The 20,624-nt window shown below is 40.2% G+C and overlaps 1 protein-coding gene across 7 annotated transcripts in view; it reads right to left on the bottom strand.

Moving 5' to 3' along the window:
* The window catches only part of GABRB2 (gamma-aminobutyric acid type A receptor subunit beta2), a 144,818-nt gene extending 129,063 nt beyond the window's left edge, over positions 1-15,755 (bottom strand). The window contains exons 1-5 of one of the 7 annotated variants that reach the window (XM_021549518.4): positions 15,631-15,755; positions 14,599-14,716; positions 13,576-13,808; positions 13,358-13,449; positions 12,514-12,581 (exon numbers count right to left, since the gene is read on the bottom strand). In XM_021549518.4, the coding sequence (XP_021405193.1) occupies positions 12,514-12,581; positions 13,358-13,449; positions 13,576-13,652 (237 nt within the window). In that variant the 5' untranslated portion in view covers positions 13,653-13,808; positions 14,599-14,716; positions 15,631-15,755. Of the gene's footprint in view, positions 1-12,513; positions 12,582-13,357; positions 13,450-13,575; positions 13,809-14,598; positions 14,717-14,845; positions 15,032-15,322; positions 15,384-15,461 lie in introns of those variants that run through there. The other 6 variants (XM_085591045.1, XM_021549519.4, XM_021549517.4 and 3 more) reach the window with 6 other exon arrangements.
* Between the last annotated feature and the right edge of the window lie 4,869 nt (positions 15,756-20,624).

Below are 20,624 nucleotides of genomic sequence, written 5' to 3'. Positions count from 1 at the left end.
CTTTGTCATTTTTACAAAGGCATCATTACCACAGCTTGGTGGCTGCTACTACAAAATAAAAAGAAACTGCAGCTTTTCATAATTCATAGTTTGGAAGCTCTTATTAATACAAGAGGCAGTCTACAATACTATCAAGCAAAAGTCAAAAGCTGAAGTCAACTTTTACAAAAATTGAATTGTCTTAAGCAATTCTTCTACTGATAATATGTGATATAGTTATACAAATAATTTTTCTTCCACTGGTATTCATATATTACCAGTGATTCCATGTGCAACTGGATTATTTTGCTGCTCTTTAAGACATTTGTGACATTGGGCCAGCAAGACAAAGCTCTCACTCTCAAATCAACACCTTCCTCCTTTTTTCCCAGAAGAAACTGGTTGAAGTTTTACTGACCTCTCAAGAACTATTGTTTAACCTTGCAAACTGACTAATGGTGCAAATTAATTGACTACATGATGCAAATTGACTAATTTTGAAAATTTTTAGTTTTGGTGCAAATAAAATTATGCAGGAGTGCTTGCCTGCAGTGGTGTCAGTGACTTGTTCCTGTATTTGTAGGAAGTTCAAGTCATCATAAAAGCAATAAATAACAAAGGTTAAAACTTCCCATGCCAACCAGATTAAATGATAACTGCAATTTTTTTCCCCATAGAAAGACTGTTTTTCCAGCTTCCCACTTGTCCTTCAGTGTACCTGGACACTGTTTCATTCAGCACAGCTGATTATTTAAAACACCAGTTATACCTAGCTTTACAAATTGCTATACTCCTCTATATTCTAAATGTAATACTCTGCAGCAAGGTAAACTTTTAAAAATATGATTAGTATTATTTTTAGAAAGTCTATGGAATCTGATGACTATAATCAAAACACTTCTTAAATTTGCAACTCAGGAATTGTGAATTTTAAATACATTAATTACTTCATATTTGCTACTCATGAGTCAGCTTTGATTTGCTAAAATAGCATGCAAGAGGCATTCTTTTCTGCATTATAAACAAAATACTTTTGTTAGTATTTAAAAATGACATTAAGATGACACAGCAAAGTAGTGTGGGTGAGAATGTGTGGGAAGCTGATCAGAAGCACAATGAACTTCTTGGATGCTCAGAGAACAGTGGATCCCTCCGGGGAAATTTGGAAAAAATATTCTGCATAGAAACAACCCTGCCTATATATCACATTTTATCTTTTTCTCCTAGGGTTCTTTATCACTTGGAATATTTGCTGGAAAACAAATTTTCTATCTTGATGGTTGTCTAATCTGCTACTTACAACTGCAGACATAATCCTGTTTATGACAATGCCATTGGTGACAACAGAAAACTCCCCCCACATCCACCTCCACTCTGCAGTCAGGATGATCCAAAGGACACAGCTCAGCAGAACACTAACCCCAAACATTTGCTTCTGTCTTCTGGTGTGTGTCCTCACAAAGGAGGACATGAGGGCAGAACACCCAGAACTCCCATTTCGGGTTGTCATCACTGCTGCAGCCAGAGCCATGATCAAGGGCAGTGCCAGGTACACCAAGGATGTGGTCAGATATTTACACACTACAACTCCACTGGTTTTGTTTGTAAACATGCTTACACTGATGCTCAAACAAAGCATCATTTTACTCCATCAGCCAGAATGAAATGAGAGATCCAGGTGTGTGAATGACTGGGACCTCTTACACTCACATGCAAAGGGGAGAGGCAGACACAGGCACTGCAGAGCCAGGCCAAACTGGCAGAAATTAATGAACAACAAACAGGATGAACAAGATCAAGCAGTGGAGGAACAGATCAGCTATGACCAGGAAAGGTTTGCACTCTAGTTAAAGTACAATACAAAGAACACCATGACTGCATTTCAGCTTATATGTATTACTCAAGAAGAAAACACATATACACATCCTTTTTTACAAAAAGTTTAACTCAAGAGGTAATATAAGTTCCATAAAATACTTCTTTCAATGAAACAATTGAGATATGGAATAAAACAAGCTCTTTACATATCCAAAAGCAGCAATTTTTATTGAAATCTCATATTCTCAATCTTTACTAAATGATTGCTGCCTTCATCAATAAACAAAATTCTTATCCAGGCAGCATATTATTGGGACATAGGCATCTATCTACCCTAAACTCCTGTATGCTATATCAAAAGTTCATGCACCTATGTGTTTGCAAAAAATCAATGCAATTAAAAATTTAATCTAAATTTCATTCTAGGCTTTAGACTTCGCACTACCATCTAGCTTACTGAAGATGATTTTATGATTTTAAAAAGTTAATTTTTATTCATTTTACTGAAAATGAAAAAACAATGCCAGAAAGATTTTGATGTCAAGTGATGTCTCCCATTTAACAAGAGGCAAAGTTTGGCCCTGGAAGGAACCACATGAACATCCTAATGCTGCCTCAGAAATACATTTGGTTATAGCACAAACTCAAGACCAAGAGTAAAAAAAGTGTACTCTTCCTATGACTTGACTAACTGGGTTTTAAATATGCTTAAATCAAAACTGCCAGCAAGGTTTTATTTATGACTTTCCAGCCCATTAAAACCACCAGTAACATCTACTCACTTCAGAAGAGCACCTACTGCACAGCAACATTTTTGGAGACTATTACCCAGTCCCATTTACACTTAGTGGCTGAGGCATTATAAGAATCATCTTGCATTGCATTTCAAGTCACTCAAGTGCCCACAAATCTGTGAAACCCATGCAGAAATAGCCTCCGTGGAAAAATCAGCATCACATTTACACATTTTAAGACTTCAAAACAAGGCTCACGTGGGACCTGAGCTCACAAAAGCATTCTGCAAAGCCTATGCACAGAGGTGGGTACTGTAAACAGCAGATTTGAATGCAGCCAGTTAACTGGAATTATTATAGATTTCTCTCTAACTGGTCACTTGTGTCACATAATAGTAGATTATTGAAAACTGTATTTATTTCCAGGCCTTTACACTAACAGGAATTATTATAGTTAAAAGGTCCCCTGGAATTTCCATTACAAATCTATTTTTTGAGGATTTACATGTCAGCTATAATAATATATTTTAGCTGAAACTCGATATGAAGGGTCTCAGCTATACATTATTCAGTAAATTTTTCCCACACCTTTGAAAAGACTCCTTTCAGAATTAAGAAAAGAGAGCAATTTTACCTCATTTTCCTATTTATTGAGGTTGTTGAGTATTTTATTTTGAGCAATCTAAGGTAGCATTTACTACAAGATACAAAATTACATGGTTAATTATATTATGGATGGACTTCCTACAACTAGCTCACATTGCAAAACATCAGTGAAAAGAGCAACTGGACAGTAAAACAGATTGAACAGTCACATAAGTTTTAGGAAGATTTCAGGCTGATTTAAAGGCTTCCTTGGTCATTTCTGGACCTACATGATTAGAGAAGCAATGATGGAATTAGTAGAAAAATGCTCCTTTTCGTGTGTAAAAATATGCATATTTGTTTAATCCTATTTCTTTCTTCCCTGCATATTATCTAAAAGAATAAATCATTTCCTAATAAGGAATAATGAAACAGTAACACTGCTAAATTATTTCACTTCTGAATTCAATCTACTGGACCTTCAAACTATTTTCCTTCCATTTATATTTTATGCCTTCTTTGGTGCACATCTCATCAAACATGGATTAACACTCTTATTCTGACACACCTGAAAGAGCCAGCAGAGTCTATTGGGTCACCAGTCCTTTGGAGAGGAAAAAAATCCCTCAATGCTGTATAAATTATTTGGAGCTGCATGGTCTATTAACTCAAAAATACACTTATAAAAGAAACAAATAAGGATTAGACAGTGGACCATAACAATTTCTGGACTGTTGGGTGATAACTGTTATGCAAATGACATCACATTCACCCTTACTGACCAAAAGGAATTAACAGTATTTCACTACTTTTGCAGTAGTTGCAGTAATGTGACTCCTTTTTTAAACAATATTCATTTTTAAAGGTCTACACAGAAAATTGAAAAAGTCTGAACACTGATTTTTCTCAGCTAAGAAGAAAGAATCTCTTCCAATTATTAAAAAACAATTCAAACTTCCATGGAAAAAAAATTAAATCAATTTGCAATAGAAATTAGGATCAGATTTTCCAAAGGTTTCTGCATCCACGGTGGCAAATGATTTTTTAAAAGGCTTCAGTATGTTTTCCAGTACTTAATTACTACATTTTAATATCTGGTTCTCACTGGGAAATAGATGCCTTCAGTTCATTGAAAGCAGTAGGAAATTCTGGCTACTTCATAGCCATATGTAATGCAAGAAGAACGAGAAAGACTTCTGAAATCTAAACCACAAGTCACCATTCTGAGACATCTCAAATATATGAATATCCACATGCATTTCTGGAAGACCTTTTCATCTCAGTTGTGCTTAGCATGACCTTTACTCAACTCTACACCTAATAACAACCTCTCTCCAAGGGTTGTATCTAAAAATAAACAACACTTGGAGCATTTTGCACATTAGGGCCTTTTGCCCAAACCAATTGTTCAAGGAAATTGTGGTGACTAATCCCTGAAAAATATTACAGTCACAAGTTTCTGCCATTTGATGATTTAGCTTTCCCAGTTCACAAAGATCTGTACTGCACATCTGCTCAGGAAGAGTAAGCAGGCTGTGGTTCCTATTGAAACCCATTCAGACAGGTTAACAATATTTAAATCTCATGCAAATATAGACAAAACCAGCAGGTTTAGGTAATGTCTAATGCAACAGAACGTCATGGCTACTCTGGTTCCAAACCATTTTCAGTGACAGAGAAGGGAAGGGATGTGTTGGCAGCCTTTCATGGGTTAATTAAGGACATGCAAGGCCTGTTTTTCTGGCCCCCTGACATCTGAACTCTCCCAAGCACCAGGGGCTAACAATCCATCTAGAGTGGAGTTCCCTACAGCCAGGCTGCCCTGCAGCAAGGGGTGCAAAACATGGCCATGGAGACAGTCAGGAGCAGTAATAAGGACACCCAGTTGTGAAGGAAAATTCTGGGGTTTAATCCACTGTTGCAGAGTTGTTTGGTTAATAGAAATTCCTCTTCATTAAAGAAGAAAAGAAGGGATTTTCCACTTCAAATAGCTGAATTTTTTGAGTAAGGCTTTCATTAGGGTAATTTAATATACTGCTCCTGTACAAGGTTATGCTTTCTATAGTTTTTTTCTACTTCAAAATTTATAAGTTGAGATTGTCTTTCAGCACAATCACAAAGAATCAGTGGTTTGTACATAGGAAATATCAGTGGAAACACTCAGAAGTGATGTATTTACTATAACAGCACACACTTGAGTTGTAAAATGCATCTCTCAGAATGGTTGCTTTTCTCTGCACACACTTAAAATCTTATTACTTGGAAACTAACAAATGAATCTGTCTGTCAGTATTTACAGAATAAAAATTAGTTTGCCTTAGCTCTGATGGAGATATGCATAAAAAAGCTCAGGATAGACAGAAATAGCCCAGTCCCCCTGTTCTTTCAAGTCTGGGGACAAGGGAAGAGCTCACACTCTCAATGCTTCATCTGGCCTGTATAAACTACATTGAAGATAATCTACATATTTTGTATTCAGTTGCATATATGTTGATTTCCTGAATATGAAGTGTTTTCTTATTTAGAACAGAACTTCTACTTTTCATTGGGAATTAATTACACCCTTATTTGAAAAACTCACACAAAAATGTCACATGCAGTTGGTGTGATTCCAAGTCTTGGGAGGATCTTTGCATTGTTCAACTAATTTGAAAATACTTAGCCAGGAAATTTGCATTCAAAGATTTTTGTAGGGAAAAGCTGTGAAGTGAGAGCACTGCTACTTCCCTGGTCTTCAGTCAGGCAAGACTGAAACTGTAAATATGCCCTGTGTCACTGCTCTGCCAGGGCTTGTGCTGTCCTGGCTGTTATCCATCCACTGTGCACAGCATCTCTGTCAAGAAATGGGAGCAGGGTGGGACTCCCCGTACAAGCACAGTTAGGGTAATTACAGTAGAGCACAAAGGCTGATTCTGTCCTGGTTTTCTTTTGTAAACCCACAACTGACATCATTTGTTAATGCCTACAATTCATACGTAATTATACACAGGTACAGACAGATTGCACTCACTCATAGGAGCACAGATTTCAGTTTTAATAACTCCAGAAATGTGACTATTTTTGAAGTTATCACCTCTAAAGAAAATCAAGTCTTCCATGTCTTAAAGGGGGACTTACAAAAATGAGCTTGTGGATGAGCATCATCCTTTGAGATGAGGGGACTGAACCTTGCTTACTTAATTCTTACAAGCACTAGCAGAGAACAACAGCTTTAACCACTGGAAGTCTACGAGGAATCTGGATTACTTCTGGAAAAAAATATTACTATACAAGACTGTACTTCAACATGATTGAATACTAAAGGTTCTATTATAAACCTTGCAGAGGCTTGTATGATGTATGAGGATAAAAAAAGGGAGGGAGGAATAATAAGGATTTATTTATGATGCACTGACAGACTTTGGAGTCACTAAGGAGCACAAATACAACCATTCGAACAGCTTAAACTTGTAGCAAGTTGGTAGAGTACAACATAAAAATCTTTTATTCTACTACACAGCTCATCTATAAAGATTTTATGTGATTTTCAATAGAGGAGTTATGAAATAAAGCAGCCTATAGCAGGAGCTAACAAGTGCACTTCATGTTCATTCCCACGCATTAGCACCAAGACACTGCCCATAAAACACATTAAAGATAAATTTATCTTTTCTTTTGTGGCAAGAGCCAAAACACTTCAATATTTATAGATCAAAGATTTCTTAAAGGAAAAAACAAAAAAAAACCAAAAACAAACAAAAAAACCCCTGGAAGACCATAATTATTAATTCAGTATTACAAATCACCTCCAAGGCAATATTTTTAAATTACTAACAACCACTCCCTCCCTCATCTGCAGAAGGGAGTGATCACTTTGAAAAATCACCACCACCAACCAAACAATAAGATTTTTCTACTGATTAACATCTTGCAACACTATAGCACCCTGGAAGTGCAATCCAATCAACAAACCATTTATACTGACCTCAAAGAAAAATGAGAGCTACATCACCCTTCTAGAGATGTATAACATAGATACACATATATAAATATACATAATAACTTATTTCTTGTGAACTATCTTGTAAAAGTAGTTACTAATTCACTATATTCCTGCATATATGTTCTAGATGAATCTTTTCATGCTGTGGCTACATATACTCTAGCAAAACCAGCATGAAAACTTCAATCCACAGGTGGAGTATCAATAGGAAGACTCGTTTTGGTCCTCAAGAATAAATATTTTATTTTGATATTAGAGCTCTTATTATTTTCACATATCTTTAAGCTAAGAAAGCAAAATGCCTGAATTAGAGCCATGTAATAACAAAAAATGGAAATCCATACTAATGTACTTTAGTTCAGTTCAAAAATGTCCTGTGATGTTTAACTAAGGAAAAGGTGAAACAAGGTTTTCAGTAAAAAGAAGTTCTCACTTCTAAGATATACATCTCCTGCTCTGCATTCACAGAAGTCTCTGTAGACACATTTCACTATGACTCAGTAATGCATAAGCACAATAATTTGACAAGAGCCAAATTCAAACTGTCTGCTGAGAAATGCAGTTTTATGTGAAGAAACATTGCACTTATGACACAGAGAAACTAATAAAACCAACTGTCTCTGGTATTTAGCAAAGCAGCACCTTCTCAATATTCCAATATTTCATTTTCAATGCATTTTCAGCCCTGTTCTCTTCTTTTTCCTCTCTATAGAATACGATTAGCAACATAAACAACTAGGAAGGATTAAAAAAAGAAGATATTGCTGAAAGAAACCATTTTCATTACTATTTTCCTCATCTCTTTCTACATCAGTGTATATAGAACAATTTTTCCTCTTCTCGTTTTTCTCTATCAAGACTTTTCCATGAGGTTTTGGGGTTTGGAACAGCTCCACCCTATTTTCTTACCACTTAATCCCCATTTGTTTTTATATCACAAGCTATCTATTCCCTTTACACACATAAAGATAATTGCTGCTACTTGAAAGACAGCAACACAGCTTCTGTTGTTTTCATTATCTAAACCTATTTCATAATATAAACCCTGAGCTTTGTTAATGTCCCCTACTGATAATACCTCAAGAAAAAGGAGAGATTTTAAGTAAAGCAGTAGTGGTCTTCCATTAGAGCAACTCAAAATCAGAGGTCTACCAACAAATTACTGCTAGATCTGAACATTTCTGAGACTATTTTTATCTGTGAGTATTATACTTATTGTTTTGTGCAACTTTGGTATAACTCAAATCCAGAAGTGAAAAATAATATTAGAAAAAATAAAAAGCTTTTTTTTTTTTTAAGAGCTTTGAAGCTATTAGGCTCTGCTATGTAAAACTTGGCACACACTAAGAAATAAACCTTTCCCTGATAGATGGTAACAGCTCCTTTGTTTCTCCAGCTCCCTCTTGATGGAAGGATTATGCTCTCAATCAACGGTAATGGCCCCACTAAGACAAAGCAATATATCATCTCTAACTCCACACACACTACTGACTCCATGTGCCAAATCCTGCACACTAGGCAAGCAAACACAGGGAATTAAATAAACACTTCAGATTCCTCTCTGCAGACCCCAATGACCCACAGTGGGAACAGTTATATTTAATTATATCTAGACAAAAAAAACCAGACAATAGTGATGGTGGACCATACAGCCACCCCAGGACAACCCAACCTCAGCAAGCATATAGTTCCTGAGTAAAATCTGTAGCTACAGAATATTTCTCTCTCTTTTCAAGACATTCTGTACCAGAATCCCAGAATAGCCACAGACCAAGGGGGAAAAAAAAGGAAGGAAATGTTGACCTATTTAATAGGGAATAAGCCAAGACATTGAAAACTAACACATGACCATTATCCACAGAAATCCTCATGTCTTATCTAGATAGATCAAATGCACAACATGTTATGCAGAATCTTCAGGGGTGGCCAGGGAAGAAAATTTATTTTTGTACTTCTTAATGAACCTATAACAATTTTTACAAAGAGTTTATGAGGTAATAGTTGGGAGAAGAAGGGAGAAAATTAGAATGGAGAATTATATTCATTGCTACATTTTCAAGGTGTCTATTCCAAAAATTAACTGAGAGGAAAATGTGGAAATGTGAACATTGCATTAGACTCACTGCACCATAGCTAATCTTACATAACATCAAATTCATTAGCCCAGGAAAACCATTTAAGTAGCCTTCGCAGGCCTCCATCTTTGTTCTGCATTGTCACCTGAATAAGAGAATCCCTAAGGAAATCTATAATATAACTACAATAAAGGATACACTCAATAATATTGCAGAACCTGGTGGTGAGTGCAATTAGCCATAATCATTCCTGTATCACATAAAATACATGCTGTATATTTCTTTTTTGCAGAATACAAAGAAATTACTCCAAATAGTCATGATATTTGTTGATAGCCACAAACATTTGAAGTTCTCACTTTTCTCATGTGCATTCAGTGCATTCCCCAGAGCTGGAACAAATTATGTTCAGAAATACCAGTACTTTGAAACCATTTCTGTAAACTCAGACAAATGCAAGTTCAAGTTTCTGACTACCTAAGGTAAACATTTTACAGTTTCAGCTCTGTTGCATAAAAGAAATAATAAGGGACTCTGAGTTCTTTGAACATCCTTAACATACTTTTACTTTCTATAAGAGCAAGTCTAAATTATCCTGTTCAAGAGGATGATTCATTATGTTCATTCATAATCCATGTTCATGATTTACTTCATGACACTGGAGTGACATAAACATTCTCCCTACAGGGTGGCACAAGTTTATATGGTAGCTGCAATATATCAAGACTGAGAAAGAAATGTCATTTTAAAATAAATAAACATTACAATTAGTAGAAATTATCTCAAGCTTAATCACTATTATTATTTAGCCTTTCTCCCAAGGCAGAAGTTTAATCCCAATAATGTTAGTACATGAGTCCAGGCAATGATCTGCCTTTATCTAAAGACACTGGAGTTTGCTATGACTACAAACAAAGCTACAGCAAAGCCATGCTTAATAAAAAACAGGTCCATAAATCCAAAAGGTTCTTTCTGTGTCTCTTGTTATCTCAGAAGGCTTTGCACCAGCTGGCATTCCATGGTATTCCTCCTGGTTTCTACTCCAAATTCTGGTGAATTTGTAAGCAAAAAAGCCAAGGCCTTGCATTCTAAGTATTTTGTTGTTTCCTTGTATGTCTCTCTCCTAATTCATTTCAGGTTATATTCAGGGTATATTAGGACTTGCTATGTTATACAGAACATTAAAATCAAGTAAAGTCAAGTGTTGCATTTTGCAATTAAGTAGATTATAATTTTGGTTTGGTGTCTCTTTTGAAACTGTAAGTGAAAAAAAAATTATGTAACATGATTTCCTGGGTTTAAGAAATAGGTGGCTTCTTAGAGTAAAATAAGCCCAGAGCTTAAATGCTTTAGGCAAATTAGTAGGACAAAATTGTATATACAGTCCCTCCTCTGAATTCTGCAGATAGTCTGAAAAGACTTTTTTTTTCAGGAAGGTCAAACATTTCATTATAGAAACACAATAAACTGACTACAGAATACTAAAAATAATACTGCCTTATATAGTTAGGCTGTGAGTATCAGATCACAGTATTCTGATATGCTATCACCTTTAATTGGAAGCCAAATGTCTAGAAACCATTTAAAGAAACAAACAAAAAAAAAGATTCAGAAGATTTTTTTACCATTTTTTCACATGAACTTTCCAGTTCTGAAGGGATGGGAGGATATAACACTGACCTGCTAAATTGCAGCTCCAACAAAGAACCCTCATCCTTCCCTCACTGCTCAGGGCTGGCTAAGAAATAACTCTATGTCCCCTTTCCTCCTACCCACAGTTCTCTTAATGAAAAACAAGTGGTTTAAAATACAATGTACTTTTCTTCCTCTGTACTTAAAGCTCCTGGAGGTAGAACACTAAATAACAAGTTTAGTGATACAAGTTTGGAAGCCTCTTTTAGCCACTTAGAATTTCTATTTTCCAGAAGTAATGTTTCAGAAGGTGAAATTATTCAGGTTTCCTGAGATCTTGAAAAAGACCAGCATCAAGTTCTCTGTCACCAACACCTCCCTGTCTCACAGTAAAATCACCTGTAATGTCATCTTCAAATTAGGCCAAGGGCTTTATTTTACATTATGAAAAAACTCCTGTACATGACACAAGTCATTCAGTTTGAGAACAAGTGTTTGCCAATTCATCCAGTGCAACATCTCTGAGAACCCAAGCATGACACTGAGGAATTAAATATTTTAGCAGTACAATAATATTAAAATAACTGATAACTTTCCAAGTGTGTTTTCAAATGCATGGCTAACAGCTACAGCAATAGGCTTAAAATTATATTTGTATTTAGAAGGATGCTTACTTGAAACCTCTTCAAGAATAATGGAAAGTTTGTTTCGAGCAACAAGCTTCCATTCGCAAATACTTGACAAAATCACTTTTTTTTTTGCATCACTTTTGTATCATGTGCTACTATGTTTTATTGTCTTTTGTTGTTCTTTATGACCCCTTATGAGTGTTAGGCCAAATTCCATGTGCTTAGCCAATTAACACACAAATTATGATAAAAACTTCAAAACATGGCCCCAAACATTTCCAAATAATAAAACTAAATGTTAGTAAAGTTTCATCTAAGTCAAGAACAGCTTTTTCTAAAGTATGAATCAGACTTGTCCAATTTTCTCCACACCTCATTAGTCTCCCAGAGGATGTAAGTGAAACACAGAAAGAAACACATCAAATTACTACGTTCTGAACAAGTTCAGTATTTGAGCACAGCCAGTTGCAAGCACTTAGGCAAGAGAGACAAACAGCTTGGAAAAATTAAACTTCTAAAAGCATTGACTCTTTCATCACCATCCAAAACAATGTCAGGCTAGGAAAAAAAAAAAAAAGGTAAATTTTGAACACACGCAGAAGCCAAAACCTCTTTTTTTGTGTGTTTGATGGGAAGTGCAGGGCTCGGAGGCACCGGCAGTCGCTGATGTTTCCCGCGGGCCGGGGCCGCGCTCCGCTCCCGGCGCGGCGGCGGCGCTGCGCGCGCGCGGCCGGCAGGGGGCGCCGTTGCTCGCGGGAAGGCGCTGAGGGCGGGCGCGCCCCCGGGGCTGCCGCAGGCGCGGCCCCGCGCGGCCCCGGCTGCGCTCCGCTCCGCTCCCCGCTCCGCTCCGCTCCGAGCCGCCGGTCCCCTCCGAGCCGCCGCCGCCAGCGGGGGAAGGCCGCCCCCCCACCCCCTCGCCGACCCCCGAGCAGCCGCCGTGCCCCGCCCCGGCGCCTCCCCGGGGCAGGAGCCGCGCCGGGTCCCCGCACGCCCGCGGGCACCGCTCCGCCTTGGCAGGGGCGGGGGAAGCGGCGGCCACCCCCTCGGAGAGCAAGCAGCCCCCAACCCTAAGTACTCACCATATTGACTTCCGAGACCATATCTATACTGGCAATGTCTATGTTCATGCCAACAGCCACTGGGGGACCTGCAAACCAACAAGATGGTCCGCAATGTGATCTCGAAGAACTTAACTCGTTCTTACCAGAGTTAGCAGGGCGAACACAGCGCGCACATGAAACGACGTTTAAGCACAACCAGAAAGTCAGGAGGGAAGGCACGAAGTGCTCCCCCACATCTTCCCCCTCCCCAGCCGGTCCCAGCGCTGCCCGGGCCGCGGCGGTGCTTTATGTAACAGCGCGCACGTGCGGCGCCGCTCCGCGCCGCTCCGCGCCCCGCTCCGCGGGCACCGAGCCCCCGGGAGCGATGGGGGGACAGGGCCACCCACAGAGAACGCGTCCCAAATAAACCAACTAGCTGGAAGTAGGAGCACGCAGGGGGTTAAATGACATTTTCGTACCAGTTAACGGCACATCTTGTACTCGAAAATAGTAACTGTGATCACAGGCACATTAGGTTGAAAGGAGCGAACACTGGGTGAACTTAAGAGAGATTTGCATCTCGATAAGACCAGTTAAACAAGGGTTTAATTACAGGTTAATAAAGTATCTTCTCACACACACTCACAATGAAGGACCGATTACGAATATCCAAGTAATTTAAGTGATCCCATTAAGAGCATCCTTTGCTAAGAAAATTGAGAAACAATGGTCTTAACTTCGGATCAGCTACAGGAAATGGCAACACACACACCCCACACACCCCCCAAAGCAACAGCACCCACAAGACGTTTGAAACCGCCCCCATACACAACGCACCCAGCCCGGATATGCAACCTCTTTTATGCAAAAGCAGACAAATTACCTCCAAAATCTGGCCTCAAGCGAATATCATAGCCCTTCAGCAGTCTATCCACGGTCTCTTTCACCAGTGACATATTGCTAGGGTCATTGACACTAAAGAAAAAAGAAAGAATAATACTGTATTATTTCTGATTTCTCAGCCCCCAGCTGTACATTTCTCTCAGCAGTAGCATGCACTGCAATTCAAAGTAAAGGAAAAGAGATACCTTGATCACTTACCTCTGTGCACACACCGCAGCTATTATTAAAGGGAATGACCAAATCCCAAAGTAACCCTTTTTCCGGACTCTCAGCATCCCTTTAGCTTTTGATATGATTTAGGGTTTCAGTGAAGAGAAGAAGAGATCCAACTTATTCTGGCCAGTGCAGTAATTCTAATGTGAAGCGCATGCGCACGGCGTACCACAACATCAAAAGGAGCAGTGGTTGCTGCTGGAGATGGAGCAAATTTCCTTGGAAAAAAAAAAAAAAAATTAAAGGGGAAGAAGGAAATGCATTATTTAAAAAAGAAAAAAAAAAGAGAAAGTAATCCACAGGAGGATCCAGTATATTTTTGTTGTCCTTTTTGTTATTATAGAATATAAATCACAGCAAGAAGAGAAGTTTTAGGAGTTGCAGGGTACAGCGGCTTTGCAACCTAGTTTAAGCGTTGGGGGGGCTGGACGGACTCGGATTAGGCACAGGGAGAATAGTTAAAAAGGAGAATGCACTGCGTACGTATGGGGGCAGGTGGGGGGAGAGAGGGGGCAGCTTAACTTTTTAGTCCCTGGAAAGAAGCGCCTGAAGCGAGGAGAGGTGCGGGCAAAAGAGCCGGCGCTGGCAACGGGGGCGGGCGGTGGGGGAGGAGGGAGATGAGCGCCTACAATATTTCTCACGGAGGAAAAAAAAAAATGATGACGAATAGTTTCTTGTAAGAAGGGATTAGGCTGCTTCTTTCCGTACTGTGATGCCAGGCGCTATTCCCGGAGCAGAGGCGCTGGGAACTGAGGGGGTCGCCGTGGGGGCTGCGACCGCCGGCTGCCGCTGGCCGCTGCCCGAGGGGCGGCATGGGCCCCGCGACCCCGCTGCCCCCGGCGCCGCTTCCCGACATCGACCGATGTTTAACCCGGGGCTGCCAGTTCTGCAGGTACAACGAAACCTGGCCACGGAGCTGGGGGAGGGGGGCCAAGGGGAAGACAAACAGCACCCTGAAAGGCTTTCAGTGACCATCCAGACCCCATGTAGATGCATAAGCCCACTTACCTCAGCGGGTAAAACACCCAGGCTCTTCAAATGCAGCGTGTGATCCAATTAATGCCTCGGGAGAAGCCGGAGACGAGCGGAAAGCTGATCTGGGGATGCTTTGAGTGACATTTAAATCCTGAGCAGAAAACGAGATAGAAAGGAGAAAGAGAGAAGGGAAAAAAACAAAACCATGAAAAACAACAAACACCGGAGTTAAATTATTCCTCTCAAATCTGCTTTGTGCCCGTCGCTCCTTTTACACCACCTCCTCCTCCTCCTCACGCACATAGCCGCTCGGCCCCGCGGATCTGTGCTGCTTCACCGAGCGGATCTGGGCGTGCACACGTCCTCGGTCGGCCCGGGCGGTGCGGGAAAGGGATTGGGAACACTTTGGGCGTCAATTAACAAAAGAAATATTTAACTCGCTGCAGGAGAGTGGAGGAGCGAAAAAAAAAAAAAAAAAAAAAAAAAGGAGGAAAAGGAAAGGAAAAAAAAAAAAAAGAAAAGACGGCGGGTGGTGGGGGAGGGACAAGGGTGAAGGTGTTGCACAGACAGGCGGGCTGGAGAGCCGCTCGCTCCCCGGCACGGCGCGGTCCCCGGCGCGGGGCTGAGGCGCTCCGGAGCTCCTGCCCTGCCCTACCCCGCCGCCCCCGGACCGGCCACAGCCTCCTGCTCCCCGGGAAAGCCGCGATTCGCCTCGCACGGCCGGGCCGGGCCCGCCCCAGCCCACATCCAGGCGCACCCTGGCCCGGGAGCAGGAGAGTCAGGAGGAGAGCGGGGCCGGGGGGATGCTCGGAGAGAAGAGGCGGCGGCGGCTCCCCGGGAAGGGGAGGAAGGGCTGAGGTGGGGGCGGACGGCGAGGCGGTGGGATGAAGTCTCACCTAGGGAAGCAGCGGGGTGGAGGGCGGGGAGCTGCCCCCGAGAGACGGCAGAGCTGCTAGGGGAAAAAAAAAAACAAACCAAAAACCAAACAAAAAAAACCCATCCAGACCGTGAAGCAGCCGTCAGCCCCGAAATGCAGGCAGCCATTTAATACAGAGCGGCAGCTACCTTGGCCGGAGCGCTCGGGGGGAGCGGGGAAGCCCCGCGCCGAGTCCGCAGCATCCACCTGCCGCGGGAGGGAGCGGGGCCGCCCGTGCTGCCCGCGGCCAGCCCGGCTCCAAACCGTGCCCGCTCCGCCCGCACTGCCTCCAGCCGCCTCCCTTCAGCTCAAGTAAGTAGCTGCTCGGATTTTCCTCCCAGAAAAAAAACCAGCCATCCTTTGGGGGGCTGGGGTCAATTCGTCAAGGCATTGTCACTGCCTTTTCCCATTTGTAAGAATTGGAAATGCACAGAGCGAGAAAACACACTTTTCCTGCTGAAACAGACAAGACTGTGTGGGTGATAAATTTCTCATGTATGTATTCAATAGAAAAAAAAAAACCCAAACAACTAAGTTAAAGAACGTTTAAGCATTTTTAAAATCAGAACGCCCACGGCCCCCACCCCATTTTTCAGCTTTTCGTTCCGTGGCTGATTTTACAGAGCCACTCTCCCTGTTCACCAGCGGAGGTTTCTGCTCTCACAGAAACAGCCAGGCTGTTTCACTGCCAAACCTCTTGAAGTGTAGCCCTGAAAGGAAGATGGTGGATATGCTGTGCAGTCAATCATTTGACTTTAGATGTATAATAGGCACTTTTATTTTTTCGCTTTCTGCAATCATATAATAAAACCAGGAGGTCCCAAGATAAAACACATTAATCCTGCACTGTGAAATTCACCTGCAAGTGCTAACTTGGGAGTACATCTGACACTCCTGAGCTCTGAGTCTCTGCTATTAATTGCCACTACACCACAGAAATGTGTCATTTGCCACACCTGAATATGACCAGATATCAATATGAACCTGATGCTGAAGGCTGGTAATTTTTGGTGCTGGAATGACAAGAAGTTCTGATTTTCATATTAAGAAGAATTCAAGCAATGCCAAAATATCTCTGATCTGGTGTATGCACTGATAGTCAAAGACATGTTCCAGGCCCAGAGTACCACTGTGCCATGTGTAGAGTAGTCTGCATCTTGCTATCCTAGCAAAAAGGAATTGAACATATCTCAAACAAATTCAATATATGTGGATATCATGGTGCATTATGTGTGGAAAATTAATGTATATACTTGGGTTTGGACATTTAAAGGTTCCGTTGAGCCATGTTTGGGTTGATCTGCAGAACTCATTATTTTTGCTAGCTGTAAATACACTACTATCTAAATGTGTCTATAGCAGTAACATTGTCTTAGCAACCCTGCAGGCTCTGTGTGCCCAGACAAGCCTAAGAGGTAGGGGGTTCATCATTATATATTGACAGTGTGCAAAGTCATACAACACTTTTCCTTTTACAAATGTGCTCATGCTTTGCTATACACTTTTGACAATACCACATTTTCTCTGACTATGGGGTTGTGGTCTATCTCTGCCAGTTAAAATTTCTTATCACCTTCAAAATCTCCCATTTATTTTAAGCAACTTGTCAAATAAATTGCTTCCCTCTTTTTCTCACTTGTGTCTGTGTGTTTGATTGAAAAGTAGAGGAAATAACTGGTGTGAACACCAGTATTGGCAAAATGCAGAACTGTTCATGTGACATGTTTAAGGATTCCTAAGATTTTGGGTGTCTTACAATGGGCAAACAACCTGGTTCCCAGCTGGGTGCTTCTGATTCTAAAAATATCTCAATTAGACTACAAGTACTGTAATCTCACAGAGAAGCCAGCAAAGAGGGTCCTATTTTAAATAGCAGTTGCAGAGTATTTTGATTCTTAGCTTTCAGGATGGAAAAATTAATACCCCTCAAAACTGAAATACTCTTAAATAATGGCACACAGTCCTTGCTGAGCAGCATGTGATACTATAGAAGAAATGGGCAATGAAGTAACATCATACTTATTCATCTTGTCAGCCCTTGGCTACAGCATTATTTTCCTGTCACCACAAGTAATATCCCAGTCCATGTACTAAGAACTCTAAAAGGTTTTCAAATGGGTTGCTGTGAATGTGTTAGTTATGCAAAATAAACTTTTTAGATGGAGTAAGAGTCTCACAATAGGTTCTCAAGAGATCCAGTCACTCAAGTCAGTAGAGACAGAAGAGATGCTGATTGATGGTAGCCCAAAAACAGTAGTCCTGTATCACAAATGGTGCAACTATCAAGAGCAAAATACCACTTTTAAAAAATTCTTTTCACTGCACCTCAACAGGCTGTTGTGTTCTGTTAAAGTGATGTTTCCTGAATATTTTAGCATTTGGATAAGATGCAGCAGCATCAGAAATATGCGGGTGAAAGTTGTTTCCAAGTATCAGATAACATTTAAGTTTAATTAACAGAAGAATGTTAATAATAAACTACTTTGATGCATGATTTCAATTTCTAAATCCTGTAAAGGTATAAATTCATGTGAAAGACAACATAATATAGTCAACTGTTGTGGAAATTTCCTAAACCAGTTTTCAATATACTTTATCTTGGTCTCTTTACTTTCACTGTAGGTCTTCAGATCTAGTGTGTCACCATACACCATCCCATTAGCAAGCAGCATGTCAGCATAAAGATGCCTATTGCATCACATACATGGAAAAAAATATTCATGCAAGTGTCTTGATTCTGCTTTTCTTCGGCAACAGAATTCATTTTTCATAGCCACAATTTTCTGGGATTCTCATCATCTTCAACTACTGCATATCTAAAAGAATCAAAACTAGTAAATTTATTGACAAAAGCAATTTTGTAAGACTTTCAGGTTATACTGCTCTTGACCTTTAAAAAATAGTAATGTCTCAGTATTTTACAGAAAATTAGTCCAATAAATTGATCAGGAAACAATTAACACTTGATACAAGCATGACTGTCACTTAACTGTAAAGAGCAAATGGGAGGGGCAAATAATAATCTCTTCTTGGTTTGCATAATTCTGTGGGACTTTAAAAGTTGAAGCTCATATTTTTTCATTCTGTAGTGAACTACATGTATCTCCACAGGGTTAAAGACACAGGGTAAAGACCTTAGCCCAGTTCTTGACCCAGGCAGTATTTTATGAGTCAAGGACGTGCTATATCTTTAAACAAAAATCTTCAGTGTAGTTTGAGATAAACAGAACTTAAGTGTATATTGAAGAAAGGCTTTTAATATGAAATTGAATTACAGATTTAAAAAAAAAAAGCAAGTAAAAGGTTGTGCAAAATATCCCAAAGTGCTTTGATTGCAGACAGTTGGAAGCAACTCAGTGGGGACTGGAACAAAATACGAAGTGTCAGGTACCGAGAATTACAATGGATTGAGAATTGAAGTCGTCTTATCAAATCATGAAATCACCACAAAAAGCTGCCCTATTTCCTTCAAGGTGGTGGAATAAATTAGTTTGACAGCTATATAGAGACCAATTTTTTAATTCCTTGATTTTAGCCACATTGGCACTTAGCTAAGAAATATCTGCAGCATCCATATCCTTTGATAGGAAGGCAGGGCAAGGCAGAATGAGTGATTGCATAGGGTAAGGATAGTAAAATGCTTAAAAGACAGTGAAAAACATGTACCAAGATTATGTCACTCTGTGTCTAAATCTCCTTCATGATGTTTGGGTAAGATTCAGCCTGAAAGCAGATTGCAGAAACCTGTTATGTTTCATGGAATCAATACTTGCTTTACCTGGGATCTGCCTCTGTTTCCAGATGTTAAAAGGTAGAAATTTCACTGAGAGAGGTTTCTGTTCAGCAGCAATCACCAAGTCTGAATACTCCAGTTTTGCTCAGTTGAGAGTGATTTTAAAGAGCTGCATTATCCTCTACAGAAAGAGTATTGTTGCCTAAAGGGCATGGAGACAGGCTGAGGGCCAGTGAAGATGGCAAGGCACCTACCTGTGTTGAATCTCAGGCCTAGAGGACATTATGATAATCCTGGGAAAATTCAGAATGCCACAACAGGGAAAAAAAAAAAAAAAAAAAAAAACAACCCAAAACACTCAAACCAATCACAAAGCTTACTGTGGAATAATCCCTTTCAAGAAGCTATACACAGCAAAACCCTCCAGGAATACTGACAGTATTTACCACTTTGCATTCAAGGAGCTCTCTTTAAAATATTTCAGTGTTACTGAGGAGAGTTCTCTTTCATTCTCTCCACCCATCCCATTTTGTGCTAGACTTGGTAATTTACAAACAGCTGTGATCTAGAAGAGATGTCATTGATGTAACTTTGTACAATATTACCATGCCACTTTCACAGGTGAGGGACAGGAAACACTCAGTGGCTCAGCACCCAAGACAACCTCTACTGAAATTAACAGCAAAATCCACATCCAGGTCAGGAGCAGCAACATCAAGGCTCATCATACAAAGCACTAAGTGTTTAAAAACTGTAAGACACCCAACAGATGTGATTATTCAATCTTTTTACCAACCTGGTCTCTACCACATTTACAGGGAAATTAAAAATATTTTCTAATTTTTATCTAATGAATTACTAGATGGAAATGAAAACATCCTTGGGTTGTTATATTTTTTGAGGCTACAGCTTTCAAACTAGAGGATGTCTTAGATTCTCTAAGGTCCTTAGTCTTTCAAGCTAGATGTATTATTAGAGGCGTCCAAGGCACAGGTATGGTCAGTCCTCCAGCAGTGATGGGGGCTCACAGAGGGTGTGAAGCCTTGATGAATTTGTTTTGTGTAGCCTCCCCTGGAATGCCTAGGGACATTTTGTATTGATTCCACACAAGCCAACCATAAGGTCACTTCAACAACTCCTATCGATCGCTTTGCCAGACATGGGCAATTCAGGGAAATCCTAAACAGGGTGACAAAAAAGTCTTCAGACCCACTTGGAAGGGCTGTGAATGAACCAGTCAGAGCAAGAATCTGTCACTGGAAGCAGTTCTGGGTAGCCATACTAATCAAAGTATTAACTTTGTAAATTTATTCTCATATGTGCTGAAAGCAGCTGAGTAATACCCATACTTGATGTTGTTACACAGCAAATTCAAAGCACTGTTTTGCATTTTATCTCTCACCATGGCAA

The sequence above is a fragment of the Lonchura striata genome, chromosome 13, assembly GCF_050655825.1.
Source record: "Lonchura striata isolate lonStrDom1 chromosome 13, ASM5065582v1, whole genome shotgun sequence".
Taxonomy (NCBI): domain Eukaryota; kingdom Metazoa; phylum Chordata; class Aves; order Passeriformes; family Estrildidae; genus Lonchura; species Lonchura striata.
The sequence above is the reverse complement of the archived record's forward strand: the minus strand, read 5'-3'. Positions and strand labels throughout refer to the sequence as shown.